Source organism: Typopeltis vanoorti, chromosome 11, assembly GCF_054136105.1.
Source record: "Typopeltis vanoorti isolate ZY-2024b chromosome 11, IOZ_Tvanoo_1.0, whole genome shotgun sequence".
In the NCBI taxonomy this organism is placed as follows: domain Eukaryota; kingdom Metazoa; phylum Arthropoda; class Arachnida; order Uropygi; family Thelyphonidae; genus Typopeltis; species Typopeltis vanoorti.
In genome coordinates, this window is record NC_143559.1 from 36,204,491 (window position 1) to 36,228,297 (window position 23,807).

The window sequence follows — 23,807 nt, forward strand, 5'->3', positions numbered from 1 at the left end:
ATAATACACCAATGTAACAGATGTAAGACAACCCCAAGCCACATAAAAGAAAGTTTTTCAAATATCTTGTATAGTGCCCTGAAAAGCATATATCGGGCAGTCCAGTAAAATATGGCCACTAGTTTGACAGTGAATAGCTGCAATTGCAAGTATGAGAGTTGGTCTATTTCCATTTATGTAGATAATGTTTACATCTGTTCTAATGTTTGATGAGTTCTAATGCGGTTTAAGGTTGTCCACAGATGATGTAGTAGTCCAAATCCAGATAGTTTAGATGTTGGGTCCGATATAGCTAATCTGGGATTGTTATAGTGTTGGTGCCATTCATCTTTCCATCTATCAGTCAAGTTGAAACCTTTCTTTTAGGCTTGCACGGTGATCCGAATGCATTTTTGAAAATTATGGAGACAACTACCGTGTTTGAATAAAAACTTTAGTTTAATATAACTAAAATCTACAATTCGACGTTTCGACCTTTATGTCAAGGTCATCTTCTGGAGCGTACAAATATACACAAGAAACAAGCTATACTACAATCAAACTGGTTCGTGACACTGACCAAACGCTACCACAATTGTTGGCCTGACCTCTGGTGAGAAAAAATAAAAAACTAAAAATAAAAAATAAAAATTATACATCAATGCTAGAGTCCTATTATTTTTGTTGTCTACTATATACATATATTAACATCATTCCAGCCAGTTGGAGTGGAATAGTTTCTAATACTAGCGGATTGGCTAGAGTCCTGACTTATGTTGAATCTTTCATATTAGGTTGGCTGAATGTGTGCCATCCAGATCATTGGAATTTTCATACCATCTTTGTTATTGATATTTGGGTGGTTTATCAGGATTTCGCAGGATTCCTTAAATTTTCTTTCGTACCAGGTTTTTGTGTGGTGTAAGGAGCAGGTGCTTTTCCAGTTGATTTAGTGTAAGGTGTTAAGTGCATGGTCTGAGAGGCCTGTTTCACCATAATGGTTATATTTGATGTGTCTAATGTGTTCTTTCTTGCGTATAGGGATTGTCCATCCTGTTTCACCAATGTACGGTAAGTTACAGGTGCACGAATGCAATAGACTCCAGGATGTGCTAATGGGAGGAGAGGATCCTTAGAGGAGCTGAATATGGTTTTAAGTTTAGTGGGTGGTTTAAAGGTGGCATTGAGGTTATAATGTTGTAGGATTCTGTTGATTTTTTCTGATAGCCCTTTAATGTATGGGATGGCTATGGTTTTACTGTAATCTAGATTCGTTTTTGTTTGGTTTTATAGAGTATTTTATTGACAGTATTTTTGTTATTGCCATTATTTATGAATGTGTCACTAATGATTTTTAGTTCTTGTTTCAGGGTGCTTGCTGGTTAGAGCAAATAGTTGTGGCTCTGTTTTTAAGGGTGTTAATGACTCCATATTTTTGTGCTGGGTGGTGGTATGAATTCGCATGTATGTATTGGCCCATGTGTGTCGGTTTTCGGTAGACCGTGAAGGATAGACTGCCTGAAGGAAGACGTGTAACTAGTGTGTCTAGGAACGGGAGCGAATTTTGGTTTTCGATTTCGACGGTAAATTGTATGCGTTCGTGTTATTTGTTTAGGTGGCTGAGGAATGTGTTTAGCGTTTGTCGCCCGTGCGGCCAGATCGCGAACATGTCATCGACATATCTGAGCCAGACTGTCGGTCGTAGCGTGGCAGAATCAAGAGCCCTTTGCTCAAAGGTTTCCATGTAGAAGTTAGTGATTGGGGGGGATAATGGTGAGCCCATGGCTGTACCTTCCTTTTGTAGGTAGAATTTGTTTTGCCACACGAAGTAACCGGACTTTAGTATGTGGGCAAAGAGGGCTGTAATGTCGGGCAGAAATTTGTTCTGTAGTAGGAGAATTGTGTCATTGATGGGGACATTAGTGAAAAGGGCAGAAACGTCAAAACTGACTAATAAGTCGTCTTTATCGAGTGTTATGTTTTTGATTTTGTTTATAAAGTGTTGTGTGTTTTTTATGTAGGAGGAGGGATGACCTACCAACTCCTTGAGTGTTGCCACTAATTTCTTGGCTAGGTGGTAATTGGGACTGTCTATTCCTTCCACGATTGGTTGAAGGGGCGCATTTTGTTTGTGTATTTTCGGAACCCCATATATTCTGGGGGGGGGGGGGGGCGTAGTGGGGTTTGAGTTTTTTAACCTTCTCTGGTGGCCAAGAAGTGACGGACTTTAGTAGTTTTTCTGTTTTATCCTTTATTCTTTTTGTTGGGTTATAATTTACCATTTTATATGTGTTGTTATCGGCTACTAGTTGGTTCATTTGCAGTATGTATGTTGACCTATCAAGGACAACAGTGGCACTGCCTTTATCCGCTTTCGTTATTTCGCAGGATTCCAGGATTCGCAGAATAAAGGCAGTGCCACTGGAAACCAGTACCACTGTTCTACAGGTCTACCGAAAACCGACTCACACGGGCCAATACATACATGCGAATTCATACCACCACCCAGCACAACAATATGGTGTCATTAACACCCTTAAGAACAGAGCCACAACTATTTGCTCTAACCAGCAAGCACCCTGAAACAAGAACTAAAAATCATTAGTGACACATTCATAAATAATGGCTATAACAAAAATACTGTCAATAAAATACTCTATAAAACCACAACAAAAACGAATCTAGATTACAGTAAAACCATAGCCATCCCATACATTAAAGGGCTATCAGAAAAAATCAACAGAATCCTACAACATTATAACCTCAATGCCACCTTTAAACCACCCACTAAACTTAAAACCATATTCAGCTCCTCTAAGGATCCTCTCCTCCCATTAGCACATCCTGGAGTCTATTGCATCCGTGCACCTGTAACTTACCGTACATTGGTGAAACAGGACGGACAATCCCTATACGCAAGAAAGAACACATTAGACACATCAAATATAACCATTATGGTGAAACAGGCCTCTCAGACCATGCACTTAACACCTTACACTAAATCAACTGGAAAAGCACCTGCTCCTTACACCGCACAAAAACCTGGTACGAAAGAAAATTTAAGGAATCCTGCGAAATCCTGATAAACCACCCAAATATCAATAACAAAGATGGTATGAAAATTCCAATGATCTGGATGGCACACATTCAGCCAACCTAATATGAAAGATTCAACATAAGTCAGGACTCTAGCCAATCCGCTAGTATTAGAAACCATTCCACTCCAACTGGCTGGAATGATGTTAATATACGTATATAGTAGACAACAAAAATAATAGGACTCTAGCGTTGATGTATAATTTTTATTTTTTATTTTTAATTTTTATTTTTATTTTTTTATTTTTTCTCACCAGAGGTCAGGCCAACAATTGTGGTAGCGTTTGGTCAGTGTCACGAACCAGTTTGATTGTAGTATAGCTTGTTTCTTGTGTATATTTGTACTCTCCAGAAGATGACCTTGACATAAAGGTCGAAACGTCGAATTGTAGATTTTAGTTATATTAAACTAAAGTTTTTATTCAAACACGGTAGTTGTCTCCATAATTTTCAAAAATGCAGTCAAGTTGAAAGATTCACCTATTAATTCCTTTGCTGTTCTCCAACTAGGATGTCTTGATTTTAGTCTCCTTGTAGGGAAATTTGTATATCTTTGTGGATAGATAGTTTAATATTGTTGGTTAAATTTGTCCATAATTTATCAAGAGCTGTTTTTCTGCATAAGTTAGGAGGTGCAGTGTTACTGATGATGGAGCCAGTAATTTGGTGTAGATCTTATAGTTCCTGTTATTATTCTCATTGTTTGATTAAATTGGGTTGAACCAGCCAGCTTCTGAATTATGTTATTGCAAGTTTTTATTTCTTTGAGCTACTTTCACTAGGTGTTCTTTAAAGGTGAGTATTCTATCTAGGGTAACATCTAAATATTTAGGTGTACTGTTAAAGTTCAGTAATGCATCTCTGAAGAAGATTTGAACAGTAGGTTTGAAAATAGCCTGTTGGTTTTATTAAGATGGAAGGTAAATATTTCAGTTCTTGATAAGTTTGGGTTTAGATGTCACTGTTATACATATATTCTGGAGTCATCTTTCAAAAATATGAGTCCAGCATTTTCAAATCATTTGTAATTATTTTTTCAACTTCATTAAACTTAGTGCTTTGTGTGATTATTGCAAGGTCGTCTACATAAGCAAATTTCCTTGAACTGGTTTGAGGGAGATCATAAATATGAGGTGTGACAATTAAATTCCCAGAATACACCTGTAAAAAAAAACCTACGTTTGGAACTATACATTATTGGCTACTGTCGTCACCTTCGAAGTATCCTCTTGTGCATTTATACATTGGTTTGGATGGTGTTCCCATTTTTGGAAACAGGCTTGGAACTCTTTTTCTGGAATACTCTTGAGTTCCTTTATCACATTATGCTGGATATCAGCAAAGACAGAAAATCTTCGTCCTTTTAGTGCAGGCTTTAATTTTGGAAACAGCTAGAAATCACAGGGAGCTTAATCAGGTGAATAAACAGCATGACCTAATTCGGTAATCGATTTTTTGGCCAGAAACTCTCCCATGATAAGTGCACTATGGCTTAGCACATTGTCGTGATTTCTTTCAAAATCTTTTGCATACCAAATTCTTCAGTAAAAATTATCTCGACTGTTTCTCGATTCATTTGCAATTCATCAGCCATTACTCATGCACTTAATCGTTTGTTAGACTGTACCAAATCTTGCACTCTGTTCACATTTGCATCCATCATTTTTGTTTTTGGCTGCCTACTTTTGGGGTCGTCATTCACATCTTCTCGCCCACCTTTGAATCCCTTATGCTACTCAAAGACACTTAACTTTTTCAGAGCATCCACACCATATACCACTTTCAACAGTGTTCCAATGTTTCAGTAGCAGTTTTGGCGATTTTCACACAAAATTTGACATGCTGCTCTAAATTTCGATCACACATTTTATGCCAAAGTTTGCAGGCAGACCTCTATTGTTTTTGCAATAGTCAACTAGCAATTGACTCCAGCAGTTTGAGGTTTACGCACGTATTAGTTAAAACATGTACAAATACGATTACTCGACTTTTTAAATTGCCTGTGAATACCTGAATCCATCTGCTATTAAGCATGTTGTTCAATAAGTGGGCGAGTCCTCTATATGGATGATGGAAGTTTTTTCACTTGGCTATGCTACCAATTATGAGCAAACAAAGTTTGCGCCTGAAGTATTTTCAGGACTGCTACAAGTTTATCCAAGTGTAAGCTTTATCCAAGCTTACACTTGGATAAAAGATTAAACCAAATATATAATTGGTAGCATAGCCAAGTGAAAAAACTTCCATCAACTATCTCTAATCCAGGGAATTTTAGTAATAAGGTGATGACAGATTTTGGCAACTGGTATATGATGATATGACTTCTGCATTACTTCCACTTTAGTATCACGACCTCTGGGTCTGGCTCCCACTGAAGAGACCTCAATAAAGGTCTAAACCAGTCTGGATAGTTACCCGTCCCTTAATGCATAGCAGTATACATGTCCGCAAGGAGATGTGCTTTGCATTATGGGATACTAAGGCAAGTGAACAGAACTTATTCCACCCTTACCACGAGTTGCTTCAGTCCTGAAAATACTTCAGGTGCAAACGTTGTGTGCTTACACTTGGATAAAGGATTAAACCAAATATATAATTGGTCTCCTATATGGAATCATCTTCAGAAATTTAAATAGCAAGCCTTTTTTCCATACTGTGTCATATGCTGATGTTAAATCAATAAACACAGCAATAGATTACTGATGTCTCTCAAAACCTCTTTCAATCATTGATGTAGAGCCAGTACTTGTTCACATCATCCGCTTCCTGTCTGAAGCCTGCTTGCTCAGGAGATATTAGGTTGTTTATGATGGGAGATATTTTCTTGTATATAATCCTTTCCATAAGGATAAGAGAAACATTCATAAGAGCTATGGGGTAGCTAGCTCCTAGTGATGGATCCTTGCTTGGTTTTAGAATGGTCATTATTTTTGTTCTTCTAAAGAGAGAGGGAAGATTTACTGAAACCAAGATGTTATATATAGGTTAGTTAACCATTTTATGACATTTTTGCCACAATTTTTAAGAAATTCTAGAAAAATTCCATCTTGTCCACAGCTTTTTGCCATCCATTTTTAAAATGGCAAAAAGAGGTAAACAAGGCTGTTTTGATAGCCTTGTTTACCTCTTCAATGATAAACGGTCTGGAAAGGGCAGGGTTTGGTTTTAAGGATGTCTTCAGTTTCAACAGTTGTGTGTTGATGTCTTTTACAGACTGCCGATTATATGGGTGTTTAGAAGTCGTAACTATATGTTTTGCTCCTTCTCTTCGACATCAATAGATTGCTGTCTCTTAGATGCTGTAGTACTATGATCCAATATGTGCAATAAGGATCATGCTTGTCTATTTGAATGTGTAAAATTGATATTTTCAATTGTCTTAATCCATTTCTTCCTCCTTGCATTATCTAAGGAGTGCAGGAGATCCTTAGCTACTGTCCGATGTTCTTTTTCTGTAAATTCTTGATAGAGGTTGTTGCTATCACTATTCCAACCTGGAATATATTCTTTCCTGTAACCTCTAGGGATAGTTCTCTTTGCATAACTAATCACTCCTATAAATATGCCGTAATTGTTAGGTATAGGTTTTATCCACATAGTATTGGCATCTACTTATCCAGCAAAGTTCTCCTAGTTTTCCTTATTGAAGCTGTTAGCTTCAATAAGGCAAACTTCCTTGTTTTTGATCTGCCATCTTGTTTTAACTCTGTTCTGAAACAAGTAATAAGTTGCTGGTTGATTACAAATTTAAATATAGAGAAATTTATATTTTTAGACTGCACCACTCTATATCTAGATTAGTCTAATGAAATGTTGTGAAACCAACCATCAACTAATTTTATATCAATATTATTTCTTACATAGACCGAGTTTATCTCTTATGTTTGAAGCTCCTGCTAGGTCCAATAATTTCATGAACGGTGCAGTAAAGAAGATTCAGGCAAACACAATTTTAAAATCATCAAAACAAAACATTTAATTCTGGATAATATATTATACATATAAACTCAATTCTGGGAACAAGATAATAAAAATGTCTTAGCTTAACTGGTCATAACATCTTACAAATTCAGGCTATGGGCATTCTGCTATCAGATTTATAGCTTTCACAATATTAAAATAACTTTTAATAGAGTTCAATATCACAAAATCTCTTAGTAACAAATTTTACTATTATCACACAGCAAGTAAAGTCTCAATACATTAATGGGGGCAACAACTGCTTCATGAGTATACACTTTCATACTTCATACTCCGGCTGATTTCAGCAAAAAACGTTATAGTTAATGTGGGGAATAAGAGGAGGAATTACACATACATGTCTGCACTGAAGTAATATAAAATTGGACAGTTCATACTGGATAAATCCTTTGCTCATGGTATTCACTGAGGCACACTTAAAACTTTAGTTAACTATCACACTGGAGCTACACATTTCAAAAGTAATCTTCTTTAAACTAACTTAATCATTAATCTCTGCGCATCACAAATGTAGACACACTTTCACTAGAAAATTCACTTGTTCCTCATTTACTACTTTGCAATAAAATCAGCTTTTCACTTTTCACTAATCTTCCTTAAAAGCTCTGGAATTCATCATAACTTTAGAATTCCTTATCAATATTCTGAGTTGCCAATTTACATCCCGATCCTTCGTAATCGAATTACAGCACTTAATTCCTATTAATAGCCTCTTACTTTACTCAGTGCTGCTAAATAGCTATCTCCTCATCTCTTCTTAATCTAATTACAACACTTAATTCCCATTACTACAGCCTCTTACTTTACTCAGTGTTGCTAATAAGCCATCTCCTCATGTCTTTTTAATCTAATTACAGCACCTAATTCCTATTACTATAGCCTCTTACTTTACTCCGTGCTGCCATGAGTGCTCCCTGCTTCCCGCCTCTCCGCACTGTCGTGAGTGCTTCCCCCCCCCCATTCTTCACCACACTATCGTGAATGCTTCTGGTGTACTGACCCCCGTATACTCTCGCTTTTCGCTTATATACCTTCACTTTCTTTCCTGCCCAAAATGCTTTCTCACGCTCTCTTATCTTAATTCCTTCTATGCAGTTGAATACCATATTTCGCGATCCATGCACGTGCTAGCTATTTCTAGCCCGTCTCCATAGTAACAAACAAAATAAAACATAACTATAAGCATTACATAACATTTTACCTTTACATACAGTAATGAAAATTAATAAAAAAAAATATTATAGTTACTTAAATTTACCTTCCTTTAAAGGAAGAATTCCTTTAAAGGCTATGTGGAGGTCTCCTCTCAGTTATACAGCTTTGACCTTTAAGCACCCTGGAAATAGACAATAGAATCAACAAAGCTGATATGGCAGGAAGTCAATTGAATAAATTCATATGGAATAAGAATGAAATTAGTTGGAATACTAAATTAGTTTGAACACTGTCTTGTATACAAGACAGTGTTCAAGCCAGTTTTAACTTATGGATCTGAGAGCTGGGTCAGAAGTAAAACTTTTGACCAAATACTAGAGACTGCAGATATGAGAATCCTGAGAAAGATTAGAGGTGTGAACAGATGGCATCAATGGCAATATCATATTATAAACAAGGATATTAGGAAAGAACTTGACATTGTCAGCATCCAGGAATGCGTTAGCAGAGCTAATCTCAGGTGGTATGGTCACTTAAATAGAACGGGTGAGGAAAGATTAGCAAAACAAATGTTCTCTGCCAGGTTGGCAGGAAAACAACCCAGAGGAAGACAAAGATATAGGTTGGTTGATACTGTACAAAGTGCCTTAGATGATAGAAATATAAGATCTGATAATGTTGGAGTCTTGACAAGTAACAGACTGATTTGGAGGAAAATTGTAGATAGGCAGTTAGTAATGATGTAAATCTTTCATGTTGTACTATCATATCCTGTACACCCCCTTGAGGGTACATGGCAGGAATTTGATGATGATGATGAAATTTACCTTCACCTTCATTCACAATAACAAAAAAAACCATATATTACAGTTCACATAAGGCTCATAAAGTTACATACATACAATTTCTTATAATATTATTGAAGGAATAAAGTAATAAAATAAATGGCATTTACTACAGAGTCCTTTCATTATTATGACATATCCTAAAATTATATAATTAATTAATAACTGCCAAAATACAGAGCAATTATATGAGTCATACAGTTTAAGCAAGAGACAAACAATAAACAATATTTACAAGTCTTGCTTATGTTATGGAAGATCATGTTGGATTCTGAAAGAAATACCAATAGCTTTAATTTCTCTTCATTCAGAATCCAACAAAGCTTTATCTAGGATTTGGGACATACAATATAAGTGGTATATGAATTCCTAGAAAATATAAAGATTGGTCTGTGCTGACTACTTAGGAAAGGCACAAGAACTTTTCTGTTTATGCTGAGACTTTGATGATGATGATCTTTAGTTACAAAGCAAAGATCTGGGGTGTATCCTCTATGCAATCTAGCTGAAAAAAAGGTAGAGGTATCTTTAGCATTGTATATTAAGTTAAGGTCCTGTCTTCTATCCATTCCACCAGCTTTTCACCATTACTGTCATTTTCATTATTACCCCATAAACTGTGATGGCTATTGAAATCTCCCAGTATCACACATGGATGTTATAGATTGGTTAGAAGGGGATCAAGCCAAATGGCCTTTGGGGCCATTTGGCTTGATCCCCTTCTAACCAAACAAAGATGTTTGTGACCATAGTCAAAAACAAAGCTATTTGGATAGTTGCTGAGAATATGCTGCTGCTGTTGTTGATACTCATTGTCACGAATTTACAACTCAGTATCTTCTTTTATGTAGGTTGCAATTCCATATTTAGGGTGATTAACTGAAGCAATTAATATGAATCCTTGAATTTTTCTTCTAGACTGCAGTTGTTCAGCATTTTCTCTGTGGGTTTTTTGAATAGTTAGAACATTCACTGAGTGGACTGATAGCATTTTAGATAGAAATTCACTTTTTGCTCTATTCAAGCCTTCAAGCCAGCAAAGGTTGGTCGATTGGTAGAGCCTCTGCTACTAATGGCTCATGAAAATAGTTAAGCAAGTTTGAGTGCGGTTAGTAGTTGGAAGGGAATCAATCGTTCAATGCTGTTGGCACACTCTCCCTTAATGAGTCTTTGGATTCCCTGGAGGTGTCACATAATAATAATAATAATATTGAGTTAGCACATCTGAAGTGAGTGTCTTTTGTCTGATAGAACGAAATAAATCCTTCTAGCTTTTTGGCTGGGAGCTCTAGATGGGAAGTTCTGCACCATCTTTGCTGTAGACTATTTGGCATTATCCAGGGTGCACCATGTGGAGGCAGTCTACATTACATCTCAGCAATATCACTGAGTAACTATTTCCCTTATCCAACTGCATTGTCATTTTATTAAGCAGATTGCTAAGACAAGACCTACCCTTCACAAAACCATGCTGCACCTTATAAAGTGCAGATTACTCTTCTTATCCATGCTTTCATTATCCTTTATGCATTTGGAACTACTTTCCCTTCTTTCTACATTCTTGTAATACTTTTTTTTAAGTGGTACCCAACCATGAAAGGTGTTAGTAAACCTATAGTACATTTGTACCATGGTTGGGCTTAGGATTTTTTCCACCCATTTTTTTCAATTTTATATTTTTTATTTATTTTTACGTAGTCCAGAAACCCTGTTCAAGAGACCAAACATGGAGCTTTTTCAAGCCACTTCACTCATTCAATAAGCAGGGTGGTGGTGGTCTCACCAGGCTATGAAATTTATATCCTACCTAAAGACAATCACAGACATCTATGCCCACAGTGGGATTTGAACCCATGACCTGTTTGTTGGAGATCAGATATGCTAACTACTCAGCCAACCATCCCAGCAGCTTGAGCTGATATACCATCTAATCCCATGGCCATGTTCTTATTGAGTTCTGCAATATTCTAAGCACCTCCACTTTTTCAGCCTCTATTCTTCTATCAATCAATGTTATATCTGGCATTGCAACATCACCACTCAGATTCTGCACACTTGTAAAATGATCCCTCAGTAATTCAACTATTTGTTTGCTTCTGTTACCTCCCCACCATTGGCACTTTTTAAAGTCATCCTTCCATAGACATTCCTCATTTTACTTGCCATCTAGTGAAAGAACTCTTTAGGATTTCTTTTGGCATCATCAACTAGCTTTCTCTCATAATTAGGCTTTGGTCTTCCTTACTACCATACTAGTCATCCTTCTTGGTTGTACCTTGTACTGTTTGTGGGCATGCTGATCAGCTTTTTTTTATAATCCCTTCATGACTTTTTATTTTGTTTGCAACCTCTTGCTTAAGATGCTGTTCAGTCATCTAACTCTTGCTTGATTTATCCTTCTGATGCTGGATATACAGTCTGATACTGCTTTCTTCCAACACTCCTGATCGTCTCCCATGCACCACCATCTCTTTTTCCATATTCTTATGCCATGACTCTGCTGAAAGCTGACTCCTCAGTTTGTCATAACAATAACAACATACTTTGCAGTTCCATGTATATTTCTTCTTAACAGAAAATTTTGCCACCTGGCAATCTCCAAGATCATGACTGCATGTTCACTTTCCCCAAGCAGGGGGAGTGTAGCTAGATTGGTTAGTGTAAAATTCTCTGATGCTGTGATCAGATCCAGCACTCTCAAACCTTGTGTCCCTTCCATTACACACTGTCTCAGGTAATTATCTCTCAGCAACTGTATAAATTCCATTTACTTCTCTCCCTCATGACTATTCTTCTTGCCAATCTATGTTCCCATAGTTGAAATATTCCCACAATAAAACCTGTACTTATTATGCTACTTTGTCAATACATAGCATCTACATTCTCCCTTATACCCCCTGGATTATAGCAGCAACTAATTATATATAGTTGGCCTGTTGGCCTTTATTTCACATCAGATAGCCTCAAATAAGCTGCCCTCTGCATCCTATCCTCCTGTTATACTTATGCTCTTTTTGACTTCAATTCTTCCACTAACATTAGTACTCCCCTTTATCCTGTGCTTTCTGTCCTCTCTGAGGATACTGTATCCTTTGCTTTCTATTCCTATGACTATATCACTCTCAGTCAACCAAGTCTCACTAATACCAACAACTCCTTGCCCTTATTTTGAATACTTCTGGTTTTAGAATACATAAACTGCAATACCCCCTTCATCCCACCACACCACCTGATACTATGTATTGGCCACTAAGCAGCACAAGGTGTAAAATAAAGTTAATAATGCAAAAAATAAAAAGTAATACAGAGTTTAGAACCTGGGAAGCTACGAGGGCTGTTCAATAAGTAATAAGACTAATTTTACTGTTGCGAAACCACTCATCACAATATTAATTTCTGTGGAATAAAGAAATGTTGCTGTCTGTATTAACAAAAGAGGTTGATAGATGGCGTATACGGGCTGATGTGCCAGAGTGTCATGACTAAACACAAGCTTGTTTCGGTGCACCTATGAGCTGCGACCAATCGTCAAAATGGAAGCATCCTTGGAACAGCGTTATGCGATTAAATTTTGTGTGCGTTTGCAAAAATCGGCATCGGACACTTTTAACATGATACGCAAAGCTTTCCACGATGAAGCAGTGTCGAGGGCAAGTGTTTTTCGCTGGCATAAAACTTTTAAGGAAGGCAAAATGTGGAAGATCTTGAACATGAGGGCAGACCTTCAACGTCCATCACAGAGACAATGATCAACACAGCAACGATTATCATCAAGGCGGATCGCAGAATTACAGTACGCCAGCTGCATGTTGTCCTGAATATTTCTGTGGAAAGTGTTCACTCAATCATGGCTTAACATTTGGGACTGAAACGTGTTTGCGCCCGATGGATTCCCAAACTCTTGACACCAGAGCAAATGCAGCATCGAGTGGATGTGTGCACAGAATGGAAAGAAAGACTGGAACAAGAAAGCGACAACTTCTTAAAACTCATCATTACAGCAGATGAAGCTTGGTTGTATCACTATGACCCTACAATGAAACAACAAAAGCAGTGAATGGAAGCATCTGTCTTCAACTACCCCCAAGAAAGCAAAAACTGTAAAATCGGCTGGTAAAGTTATGACCATAATGTTTTTTGACTACAAAGGCATTGTTTTCAACACGCTGTAGAACCTGGGAATACTGTAAACGGCTCATACTATGCGGATGTTTTACGGACAATGGTACAGCACGTTGAAAGGAAGCATCCATTGCTGAAGAATGGCTTCTTATTGCACCACGATAATGCAAGGCCACATATTGCTGGTGGTGTAGTGGATGTTTTGCAGAAGAACAACATAGATATCCTACCACACCCTCCATACAGTCCTGATCTCGCACCGTGCGATTTCTGGCTGTTTCCTCAGTTCAAGAAACCACTAATAGGCCGCCATTTCGAAAGCAATGAAGCATGTGTAAAAGCTGCAGAGGTGGTTTTGAAAGAACTCTCAAAAAACAGACTTTCACATGTGTTTAAGAAGTGGATGCAACGTTGGGACAAATGCATCGCATCTCATGGTAGTTACTTCGAAAAAGACCATGTAAATGATAACGATTAAAGGTAATCTGTTTTCTGTATAAATATAGTCTTATAACTTATTGAACAGCCTACGTACATTCAGCATGAAGTGATTTTGACTGATCTTGACTTAATAACCTCTAGGTTGCCGAGACCATGCTCATCTCCATCTCCCCTCTCCCCTAAACATTCCAGTGTTCCTGCTGCACTTCCAGATGCTCACTGAACAACACTTTCTTAAGACTTCTGATCCCATATCCATTTAAATGCAAGCCTTATATAAATCCTTCTGTTTCTCCTGCATAATCTGCACACTGACTCATTCAATCAAAGCTCTCCATCTCTCCTCTATCATACTGTGGCAACAGACTCACTCTTCTTTTTCAACTGTACTAACAACTCTTTTACATCTTTTCACATACTAAACTTGTCATCTTCTACATCATTTTTCCAGCCAAAATAAGCGTCGCTTTTACCTTCACTCTCTGCATCCTTACAGTACCACTAACTTCCTTAATCTTGGCACCAGGAAAACATGATTTCATCACACTCCCTTCAAGCACTCCTATTATCTGTGAATCACCATACAAAATTTGATCTTTATTCTCACGCTTTCACTCTTTCATACTCTGCTTTCTCTCCCCTGCATCCCCTTTCTTTTGCTTCTGTCATAACCACCTGCTTTGCAATTATTGTATATTTCTTCTTCACAGAAAATTCTATACCATCTCCAGGTGTTTCTCGAACCACTTAATCTCATGTTTTGTTCTGTGGAGAACTTCATGTGAGTGTGCTTTCTTTTTCATTACAGTCTGATCATTCTCTTCATTTATCACCATTTCATTCTTGCAGTCACTCATACCATTTGCAATAACAACCTCGCCAATTGCATTTTCCTGCATTTCATCTTTCAACTTACTGCTATCATTCTTCTTGTCTCACATTTCTGGCATTCACTCTTGAAACACTTACAACAAACTTACTCTTAATTTTTGTTTTCCTTCCATAAATCTTATATTCTATGAAATGCATACATTTCCCACATGCTGCAGTGAACAAAATCATACATGTTGAAATCCCTTTTAAATTGAGAGTGGTGACTTCCAGGTGATATCACTACTGATTCCTTTCCCTTTATTTTTAAGAGAACTGTGAGTTTTTATTTATTATTATTATTATTTTTTATTTTAAGGGAATTAGAGGAATGCAGGGTTATTGTTGCTGAAGTGTTGCCAGATGAATATGAAAGATGTGAAAACAGCATCTTGTGACTGTTAATTCTGGAGCAATTGGTATTTCAAGCCATTCAGGATTATCCTTATGTCTTTGGTCAGAAAGCCATTATCAGATTGGCTAGGAGGTCAGTGGCACCTTATCTCCCACTTTAGAAAGAATTCACTACATGACCTCTCTGGAATCATTCAGTGATTTGTTATTTGTACATTGTGAGATGCTTCACCTTAGACATTTATTCGTGTGATGGAAGAGTATGAAGTGAGGAGATCAGCCTTATTTTTCAATAAAATTATGTTAGCATCATCTGGATATGTCAGAGAGGTGGAAACATGCAAGGGCAGAAGTCATGACTCAAAGCCGCCTAATCCCTTGACCTTGACACTCCCTTGGCAAGGGACTAGGACCTACCACTATTTGAAGGAAAGCAAGTTTTATAACATGGCCCTTTCCAAGTGTGTCTGATTTGGTTTTAATTTGATACAGTATGGTTTGGGTCTGCTTGTGATATGCCAAATTTTTTTCTTGGAGTGCCTTGACACACTTGTCAGAAAATAATTACTAGAATAGTGATCTGGGATTTTGAGTGGGATGGAATCATGAGGGTTGGGGACTTCTTCCTGTAAGAATGATTTCAGTTATTGGTCAGAGCTGGTGTTTGATCTGTAAAGTGGAAATAGTATGGAAAATATAAATAAAATTGATGCAAGTCATTCTGGGCAGCACATATAGCCAGAAGATGACACTGAAATTGCGTGTATAATGTACATTCCATAAAAAAGGAAATTGGAAGAACTGCTATCCCACACAATCTTTGTTAACAACACACATATTACTGATTGGCATATACACAGAAAATTTGGACCTGTGGAACAGTGGTGATTGATACTGTGAAGAACCGTACCTTGCTACATGCTCTTCCAGCCTGATCATCATATTTGGGTATAGAGGATGCCTGGAAAACATTTTTTACCTTCATATATTCTCTCACTAATGAAATTTGGGATTGCAATAACAATGTGCATTTGCTTTGCATAGTATGGATTAAGTCCATTAGTTGAATTGCATACACTTTTTTATTATTATTATACTGAATCTGCATGGAGCATGAAGAGACTCAACAAAAAAAAAATCTTTTTACATATCTTTGTTAACTACACTGTTATACAACTTCCATGGATGATCCCTTGTTCTCTGACTATTGGTCACCTATTTAAAATTTGTTTTGCATCAATTTTATAAAACTCCTTTATTATCTTATAAGTTTTTATCATGTCTTCTCTTCTCTACCTATCTGCTAAACTTTGTAATCCAGATGCTCAACCTATTCTCATAGGCAGCATTCTATACCCCTGATCTCCCAAGAAATCCAGGTGATCAAATCTGTGCACAGTAGTCAAGATGTGGCTGAATCATATAAAGAAGGGTATTAACCTCCTCATCTTTATTTGTCAGCATGTTTTCAACATCCAAGTAATCCTTTGAGCTATTTTAGCAACTTTTGCAATATGCTTGCTGAACTTCAGCTGTCTGTCCACCATTATCCCCAGGTACCTAACCTCATCAGTTTCCTGCAATCCAGTACTGTCAACATGATACACAGTGTGCAACCTTTTCAACCTGAAGTGCATAACCTTACATTTTGCAGCATTATGACAATCATTATCCTTTGCTTACAATTCCAATTTATTTAAGTGATCCTGCAGGATATATACGTGGTATTGATTGGAATGAGAATACAGCATCAGAGAACAAGGAAAATGAATTTTCCTTGTTCTTAATGGATAACTATTATTATTATTATTATTATGACACCTCCAGGGAGTCTAAAGACTCATCGAGGAAGGGCACCCACTCCACAACTCTTTGTCTCCGCCACCCAACCACCAACTTCAACTAACTGCAACTACACCAACACCATCTATTGCCGCTACTACTAATATTTCTACAGACAATCACAAACATCTATGCCCACAACGGGATTCGAACCCGCAGCCTTTTGGCTGGAGAGTGGATATGCTAACCACTTGGTCAATCATACCAGCATAATGGATTTTTCTGATTATGAATAATTATCTTAGGCAATATGTAATTGAAGGACATGCGAAGGTTTAGAGCAGGAGTCGCCAAACTTCTTTGACCGTCGGCCCCTTCAAGAGTTTCTTGACTTTTTATCGACCCCCTCTATTTTACTATTATTTAATTATAATAGGATAAGCAAAAAAGACGCTTGTTGGTAAATACGTCATTTTGGCCTACTTGATTGGCCTCCGTAACTATTTTCATGACCTTGCTCCATCTTACAGGTCCTATTCATGTCGCTGTTCCCACGATTCACTCTTAATTGCATTGTCATTCAGGATGGAGATAATTCAAGTTAACCAAATTAAATATTACCCATACAATGATGTCTTATATTTTTCTGTCGACCCCTGAGCCCGAATCGACCCCTAACAATGTTATATCGACCACTTTGGCGACCACTGGTTTAGAGTTTTAGATATGGTCATACTATTAGAGGATGTGCTTGTGAATCACTCTCCTATTTGGTAAGAATGACCATGAAGCGATCACCTGGGTTGTTGCTAGTCATGGGAAAACTGATGTTCTCCTATGTTGGTATGTTACTACAGGACTACTGATTATTACAAGCTTAAGAGACACCTACAACTATAGCATGGAAAGAGAAGTTGAGTGGAAAGGACACCGATGTTGCTTGGCCATTGATTAAGAAATATGTAACAGCAGCAATTAATGGGTGTATTTCAGAGGAGGGGGGTCTAAATAAGGTAGGAGTAAAGTGGATGAATGAAACGATTAAGCATGAAATCTTCAAGAAGGCAACACAGGATGAATATTGGTAATAATCAGTTGGATGAAGAATACAAAGAGTAAGCCAGGAAAGTGATTCACTAAAGATAGCAAAAGTGCAGTATGACCAGAAATTGGCCAATTAAGCCAAGAAAAATCTTGGCTTGAGTTCGATATGTGGCAGGTAGAAGAAAGAATGATGTTAGTTAATGACAATAATAGATTTTTAACTGATACAGAGGATATAGTTGAAGTATGAATGAGCAGTTTATCAGGTTGTTTCATTCTTATGAAGGCAATATCATGAGAAGCTGGAGAGTGTGTTGAGGGAATGGTGGAAGAGGATTGATGGTAAGTGAACAAGAAATGTATGAGGAATTAAGTAAACTTGATGTTAATGAAGCAGTAAGACTTGACATTATATCATGTGTATAGAAGGAATACTTTAGGGAATTAACAGGAATTAATTGCTCCACTTCATAAGGGGGGGGGACAAGATTGAAGCTTCAAATTATAGGCCAATTCGTGTATGTGGAGTTGTGAAGGTGCTAGAGAGAGAGAGAGAGAGAGAGAGAGGTTAGTAAGGATTGGAATTCAGAATTGGATTGATAATAGCAGTATTCTCCATGATGGTCAGCATGGGTTTGTTAGAGGCAGAGGTAATGTTCTTTTAGGTGATGATGAATTCACCAGATAAGGGAGATGCATATACAGTGGTATACTTTGCTTTTTTCAAAGACCATTGATAGATGGCCACATGGTAAACTGTTAATTAAATTGAAACATATGGGATTACACCTTCTGTCCAAAAAGAAACCAGACGTTTTGAAAATAGAAGAAACTAGTGGCACCACCTATTGTATCTTTTTGTTGTCGAAAGCGGCACCTTCCAATCCTGTCAATTTATGATATTTGTTTCATTAGAAGCCAAGTTATAGTGCCAAGAGTGACAGTGTGTTTTGACGAACGGTCAGAAAATGAGTTTCAAACAGAGAACTGCGATTGATTTTTGTGTTATGCTTGGTAAAAGTTTTACTGAAACGCATCAAATGCTTCAAAAAGCATACAGCGATGAATGCTTATCCTGTACTCAAGTTTATGAGTGGTTTAAGCGATTTCAAAGTGGCCGTGAGCTGCTTGAGGACGGCGAAAAGCCAGGCCTTGAAATTCGGTAGGCAAGTTTGGGATGCAGAGTATACAATTAATGGAAAAATTTCGAAGGAGGTGAAAGAGATGAGAGATCTGGGAGTGAGTGGGCTGAGACTTGAAGTTCAAGGACATTGCTAAAATTGCATGAACCTCAGAACAGATCAGAAGGAGAACCTTGATATGCAGAATCAAAGAGGTTATGGCCATGGTTAGGTGATAAACGGTGCAGATTTAGTTGCCTGGTTTTCAAGGGAATGAGTATATATATATATATTAGAGAGGGTCCAAAGAAGGTTTGCTAAATTATCATGAAGGTTATTTTCTTGATCATAAATTAGTAAATAATAATATTTTTTGGTTTACCAATCAAGTGTTGATCAATTTTATTAACTGAACCAACTAGTTTCACCACACTTATCTGTTGGCATCTTCAGGGCTTACATAGAGGTTTAAACAATCTCACAATTATGCGTAACTGCAAACTGACAAGAATAACTGTAAAAAACTGACTAGAATAATTACAAATAAAATAGTATCAAATGTGAGTGAAACACGTATCGCGTGTACAAGATCAGCTAGCTGTTGCTGAGGAACTTTCTGTAGTTTGTATTAAAGTTCATTTCTTCCATTTTTAAGGTTCTGATTAGGGTTTTCCATATCTCTGGGAGTATTAGGCCTTGATTTCTGTTAAGGTGGACAGTAGAACGGGCGACTGTAGCTGCCTCTTTGAAAATTCTTGAATCGTAAATTCAAGAATAAATAAATTCTAGAATCTATTAGTAAACTACTAAGATCTCCAAAAGACAACCATCCTTTCTACAAATATGCTGGAGTTTATAATATTCCATGCTCATGTGGCTCTAGTTACATCGGACAGACTTCGAGAAGCCTCGAAATCAGAAAAAAGGAGCATATTGGCTATGTCAAAAACAACAGACAGGACATTTCTGGCCTATCGTCTCATTTCTCTACAACTAACCATGTCATCGAGTGGGACAAAAGCTGTTCCCCTTACATAGAGGAAGATTAACATTCAAGAATTTTCAAAGAGGCAGCCACAGTCGCCCGTTCTACTGTCAACCTTAGCAGAAATCAAGGCCTAATACTCCTAGAGATATGGAAAACCCTAATTAGAACCTTAAAAACGGAAGAAATGAACTTTAATACAAACTACAGAAAGTTCCTCAGCAACAGCTAGCTGAACTTGTACACGCGATACGTGTTTCGCTCACGTTCGATACTATTTTATTTGTAATTATTCTAGTCAGTTTTTTACAGTTATTCATAATTGTTTGCAGTTACGCATAATTGTGAGATTGTTTAAACCTCTAAAATTGATCAACACTTGATCGGTAAACCAAAAAATATTATTGTTTGCTAAATTAGTTTCAGGTCTGTGGAATGTGGGATATGAGATGGATTGAGAGAATGCGACATACAGAGCTTTGTGAATAGAAGGAGAGGAGATATAATTGAGGTGTACAAGTTGGTGGGGGTTGTCACCAGATTAATGTGGAGGAAATTTTTCATAGAGCAGGAGAGACAAGGGGTAGAACAAGAAGTTATCCCTAGAAGCTGAATGAAGGTATGAGCAAGGGAGTGAAGAGAAGGTTCTTTGTATGTAGAGTGGTGAGTGGAATGCCTTGTCTGAATGTGTGGGGAATTCAAAAACTGTGAATGGGCTTGTCGTGGTTAGATGATCTCTTTGCATTTGGGCTTCCTGCGATGACTCTTTTGACTCCATAGAGGTCTGATGTAAATAATAATAATAGTTTTATACAAGATATATTGTGTAAAGCAAATCTAACTGCAACATAAATACACAAAAAAGCACATCAGAATTTTGCATGCCAGAAAAAAAAAATTAAATATACTTGTACATATTCTTTTTAATATTTTTTTTTAAATATTAAAAAAAAAAAGGGAAGGGATTAAATGTGTTTCACAAGAAAAATCCCAATAAAGCAGACATTATGGTGAGCAGACACCTACTGTGTTTATTTATTTTTATATACTGAATTAGTTATGTTTCTTTACTTCTGATTTGAATTATTTTAATTAAATAATTAACATTACTTGACTAAAATAATGTTAATATGTATGATTCGCAGAAACATTAATATATTTACTAACAAATTAATTCCCTTCCACAACTTTTACAAACCAGCATGCATATAATTAGTGCAGTGCATAAAAGACAATAATATAGCCTACTCACACAAATGTGGCTGATTTGCAGAAATAGAGGAATTGCAGCAGAATAAGTGAAAGAGATGCTTCAAATGATGGGAAATGATATATATATATATATATATATATATATATATGTAGGAAGATTGATTTTTTCGGTTGATATACATTTTTAACAAAAAATTTAATGACTAGAAACCGAGAAAAGTGAAAACAAAGTTTAATATATACACTAACTTTTAACGTTGAAATATATACACTAACTTTTAGTGGTGTTTATAGTTATTTCCTCTATGTTTTTACTGGTTATTTCTTTTTTAATGTGCACCTGAAGAAGGCTGATACAAGCTGAAACTAATTGTGCTATTAAATTTTGCTTTCACTTTTCTCGGTTTCTATCATTCAATTTTTTTTAAATATATTTACTAGGGGGGCTCCCCCCCTAGTAAATATATTTAAAATGAGTTCCAGACTGGTAGGCCGGTTCTCCTTGAATTCTGATGACTCAAATTTCGAAAACTCGAAGGGGGGTTCTGTCTCCTGGTGTCTATGCCCCTCCCCCCAAGTTCCAGACTGGTAGGCCGGTTCTCCTTGAATTCTGATGACTCAAATTTTGAAGACTTGAAAGGGGGTTCCGCCCAACCCCCCTGAGTTCCAGGACTGGTAGGCCAGTTCTCCTTGAATTCTGATGACTCGGAAGGGGATCCCCCCCCCACCGAGTTCCAGACTGGTAGGCCGGTTCTCCTTGAATTCTGATGACTCAAATTTTGAAGACTCGAAAGGGGGGTTCTGCCCAACCCCCCTGAGTTCCAGGACTGGTAGGCCAGTTCTCCTTGAATTCTGATGACTCGGAAGGGGATCCCCCCCTCTCCCCCGAGTTCCAGACTGGTAGGCTGGTTCTCCTTGAATTCTGATGACTCAAATTTTGAAGACTCGAAAGGGGGGTTCTTCCCACCCCCTCCGCGTTGCGGACTGGTAGGCCGGTTCTCCTTCTGGTGCCTGCGGTGCCCAATCCCCCCGCAAGTTGTAGACTGGTAGGCAGTTCTCCTTGAATTCAGTGACTCGAATTTTGAAGACTCAAAAGGGGTCCCCCTCTCCAGAGCCTACGGCGCCCAACCCCCTGAGTTCCGGACTGGTAGGCCTGTTCTCCTTGAATTCTGATGACTCAACACTCAGAGTAGCCCTGAGTTTCGAAACGTTTCAAATAACTTGACAAAAAACGTGACACAAAAATGTTACAAAAAAAAGCTTATCATTTTATATTATAGAGTAGATATAACTGGTTAGCAAAGCTGGATATAGAATAGTCAGCAACATATTTTTGAATGCCAGAGTGATGAATTGCAAAGAAATCTGTGTTATTTATTTCTTGCCTAAAATCTTTCTGATTTTTGTTCTAATTTTTTTCAGCCTTTATTATGATGAAGGAAGGTTACCTTTAGCTAATACTATATGGAAACTTTTGAAAGAGAGTGTAAGTGCTTTTTTTCCTTGTTGTTTTAATTTTGAAAATATAAAATTTCTTAATTCAGCAATATCATTTCATCTTGTTATGGATATTTCAATTATGATAACTGTATTATGATACCATTTGACTCCTGAAACAGAGACATCACTTAAGTAAAAATATTTACAATAACATTTATTTTCTTGTAGATTTATTTTCCTTTCTTTAAAGTACTGGTAATTACCCTGAATTACTAGACTAGATGTGTTTTACAAACTCACTTACTGGAATGTAAATTATGCTAATTATATATGCTGAATTCAGTATTAAATTTTCTTTCTTTGTACTTGATGATAAATGAGCAAGGTAGCTGTTTGTTAACACATTGATGCTGATGCTTAACACATGGATGCTACATCTGGCAGGATCTCGCTTGACCATATAATAAGTCCCTTCCATCCATATCTGGCAGCACATTTTTACACATTTATCAATGTATACACTAAATTATCTTTGCATTAGGAACACCCACCTAATAATGCATTGGTCCACCTCTCTGTGCAGTCAAGGCTCACAGATGGCTAGGAACAGATTCCACAAGGTGTCGAACATCCTCAACATTTAACTTGATCCATGTCTGCTGCAGCAACTTTGTTAGTTTGCACTGATTCCAGGGAGGAAGATCAGCAGTTCTCACACTTCGTTCTAGCATATCACATGCATGTTCAATTGGGTTACAATCAGGGGAGTTTGGGAACCAAGGCAGTGTGGCTGTCATGTTCCTCCAACCACCCAGTAGCTATACGAGTCTGATGACAAGATGAATTGTCCTGTTGAAAGATGGCACTGTGGTTGGGATAGACCTCCTGTAGATATGGAAGATGGCCAACTAACAGGTTCCTGTAGTGTTCACCATTCAGTGTTTTTTGAATGATAACCAATGGGCCTAGGGCATGGCAGGAAGAAGCTCCCCAGACTGTTGAACCCAAACTGTGCAACCATGGGGATAGGACTTTATGCTGTTTATGCTTGGCTGTTGCGAGGCATTTTTGCAATTCCTGGCCATCATCATGGGTACCCTTGTTGGTACCCCTGTGGAACCCCAGGTGAAGCAAGGTATGACTCATGGTGCATGTAGATATGGATCGAACTGCCCCACTGTTGTACTAGTTGGTAACTGTGTGACTGTTGCATGTCATTGCTGAGATACCAGTCATGACACCCAACCCTTACTTCTAGGATCAACCACACATGGCTGACCAATGTGAACCCTTCTGCTGGATATCTCTTAATGATTAATCCAGTCCTGGTACACCCTTGATGCATTAGTATGACAGCAACTAACAAGTGCAGCTGTTTCC

At 37.5% G+C, this 23,807-nt stretch overlaps 1 protein-coding gene across 1 annotated transcript in view; it reads left to right on the forward strand.

The window, feature by feature from the left end:
- The window catches only part of LOC150101444 (calmodulin-lysine N-methyltransferase), a 296,337-nt gene that overhangs the window by 245,633 nt on the left and 26,897 nt on the right, over positions 1-23,807 (forward strand). Inside the window, exon 9 of the mRNA XM_090400523.1 lies at positions 22,410-22,473. Coding sequence (XP_090256649.1) covers positions 22,410-22,473 — 64 coding nt within the window. The remainder of the gene's footprint in view (positions 1-22,409; positions 22,474-23,807) is intronic.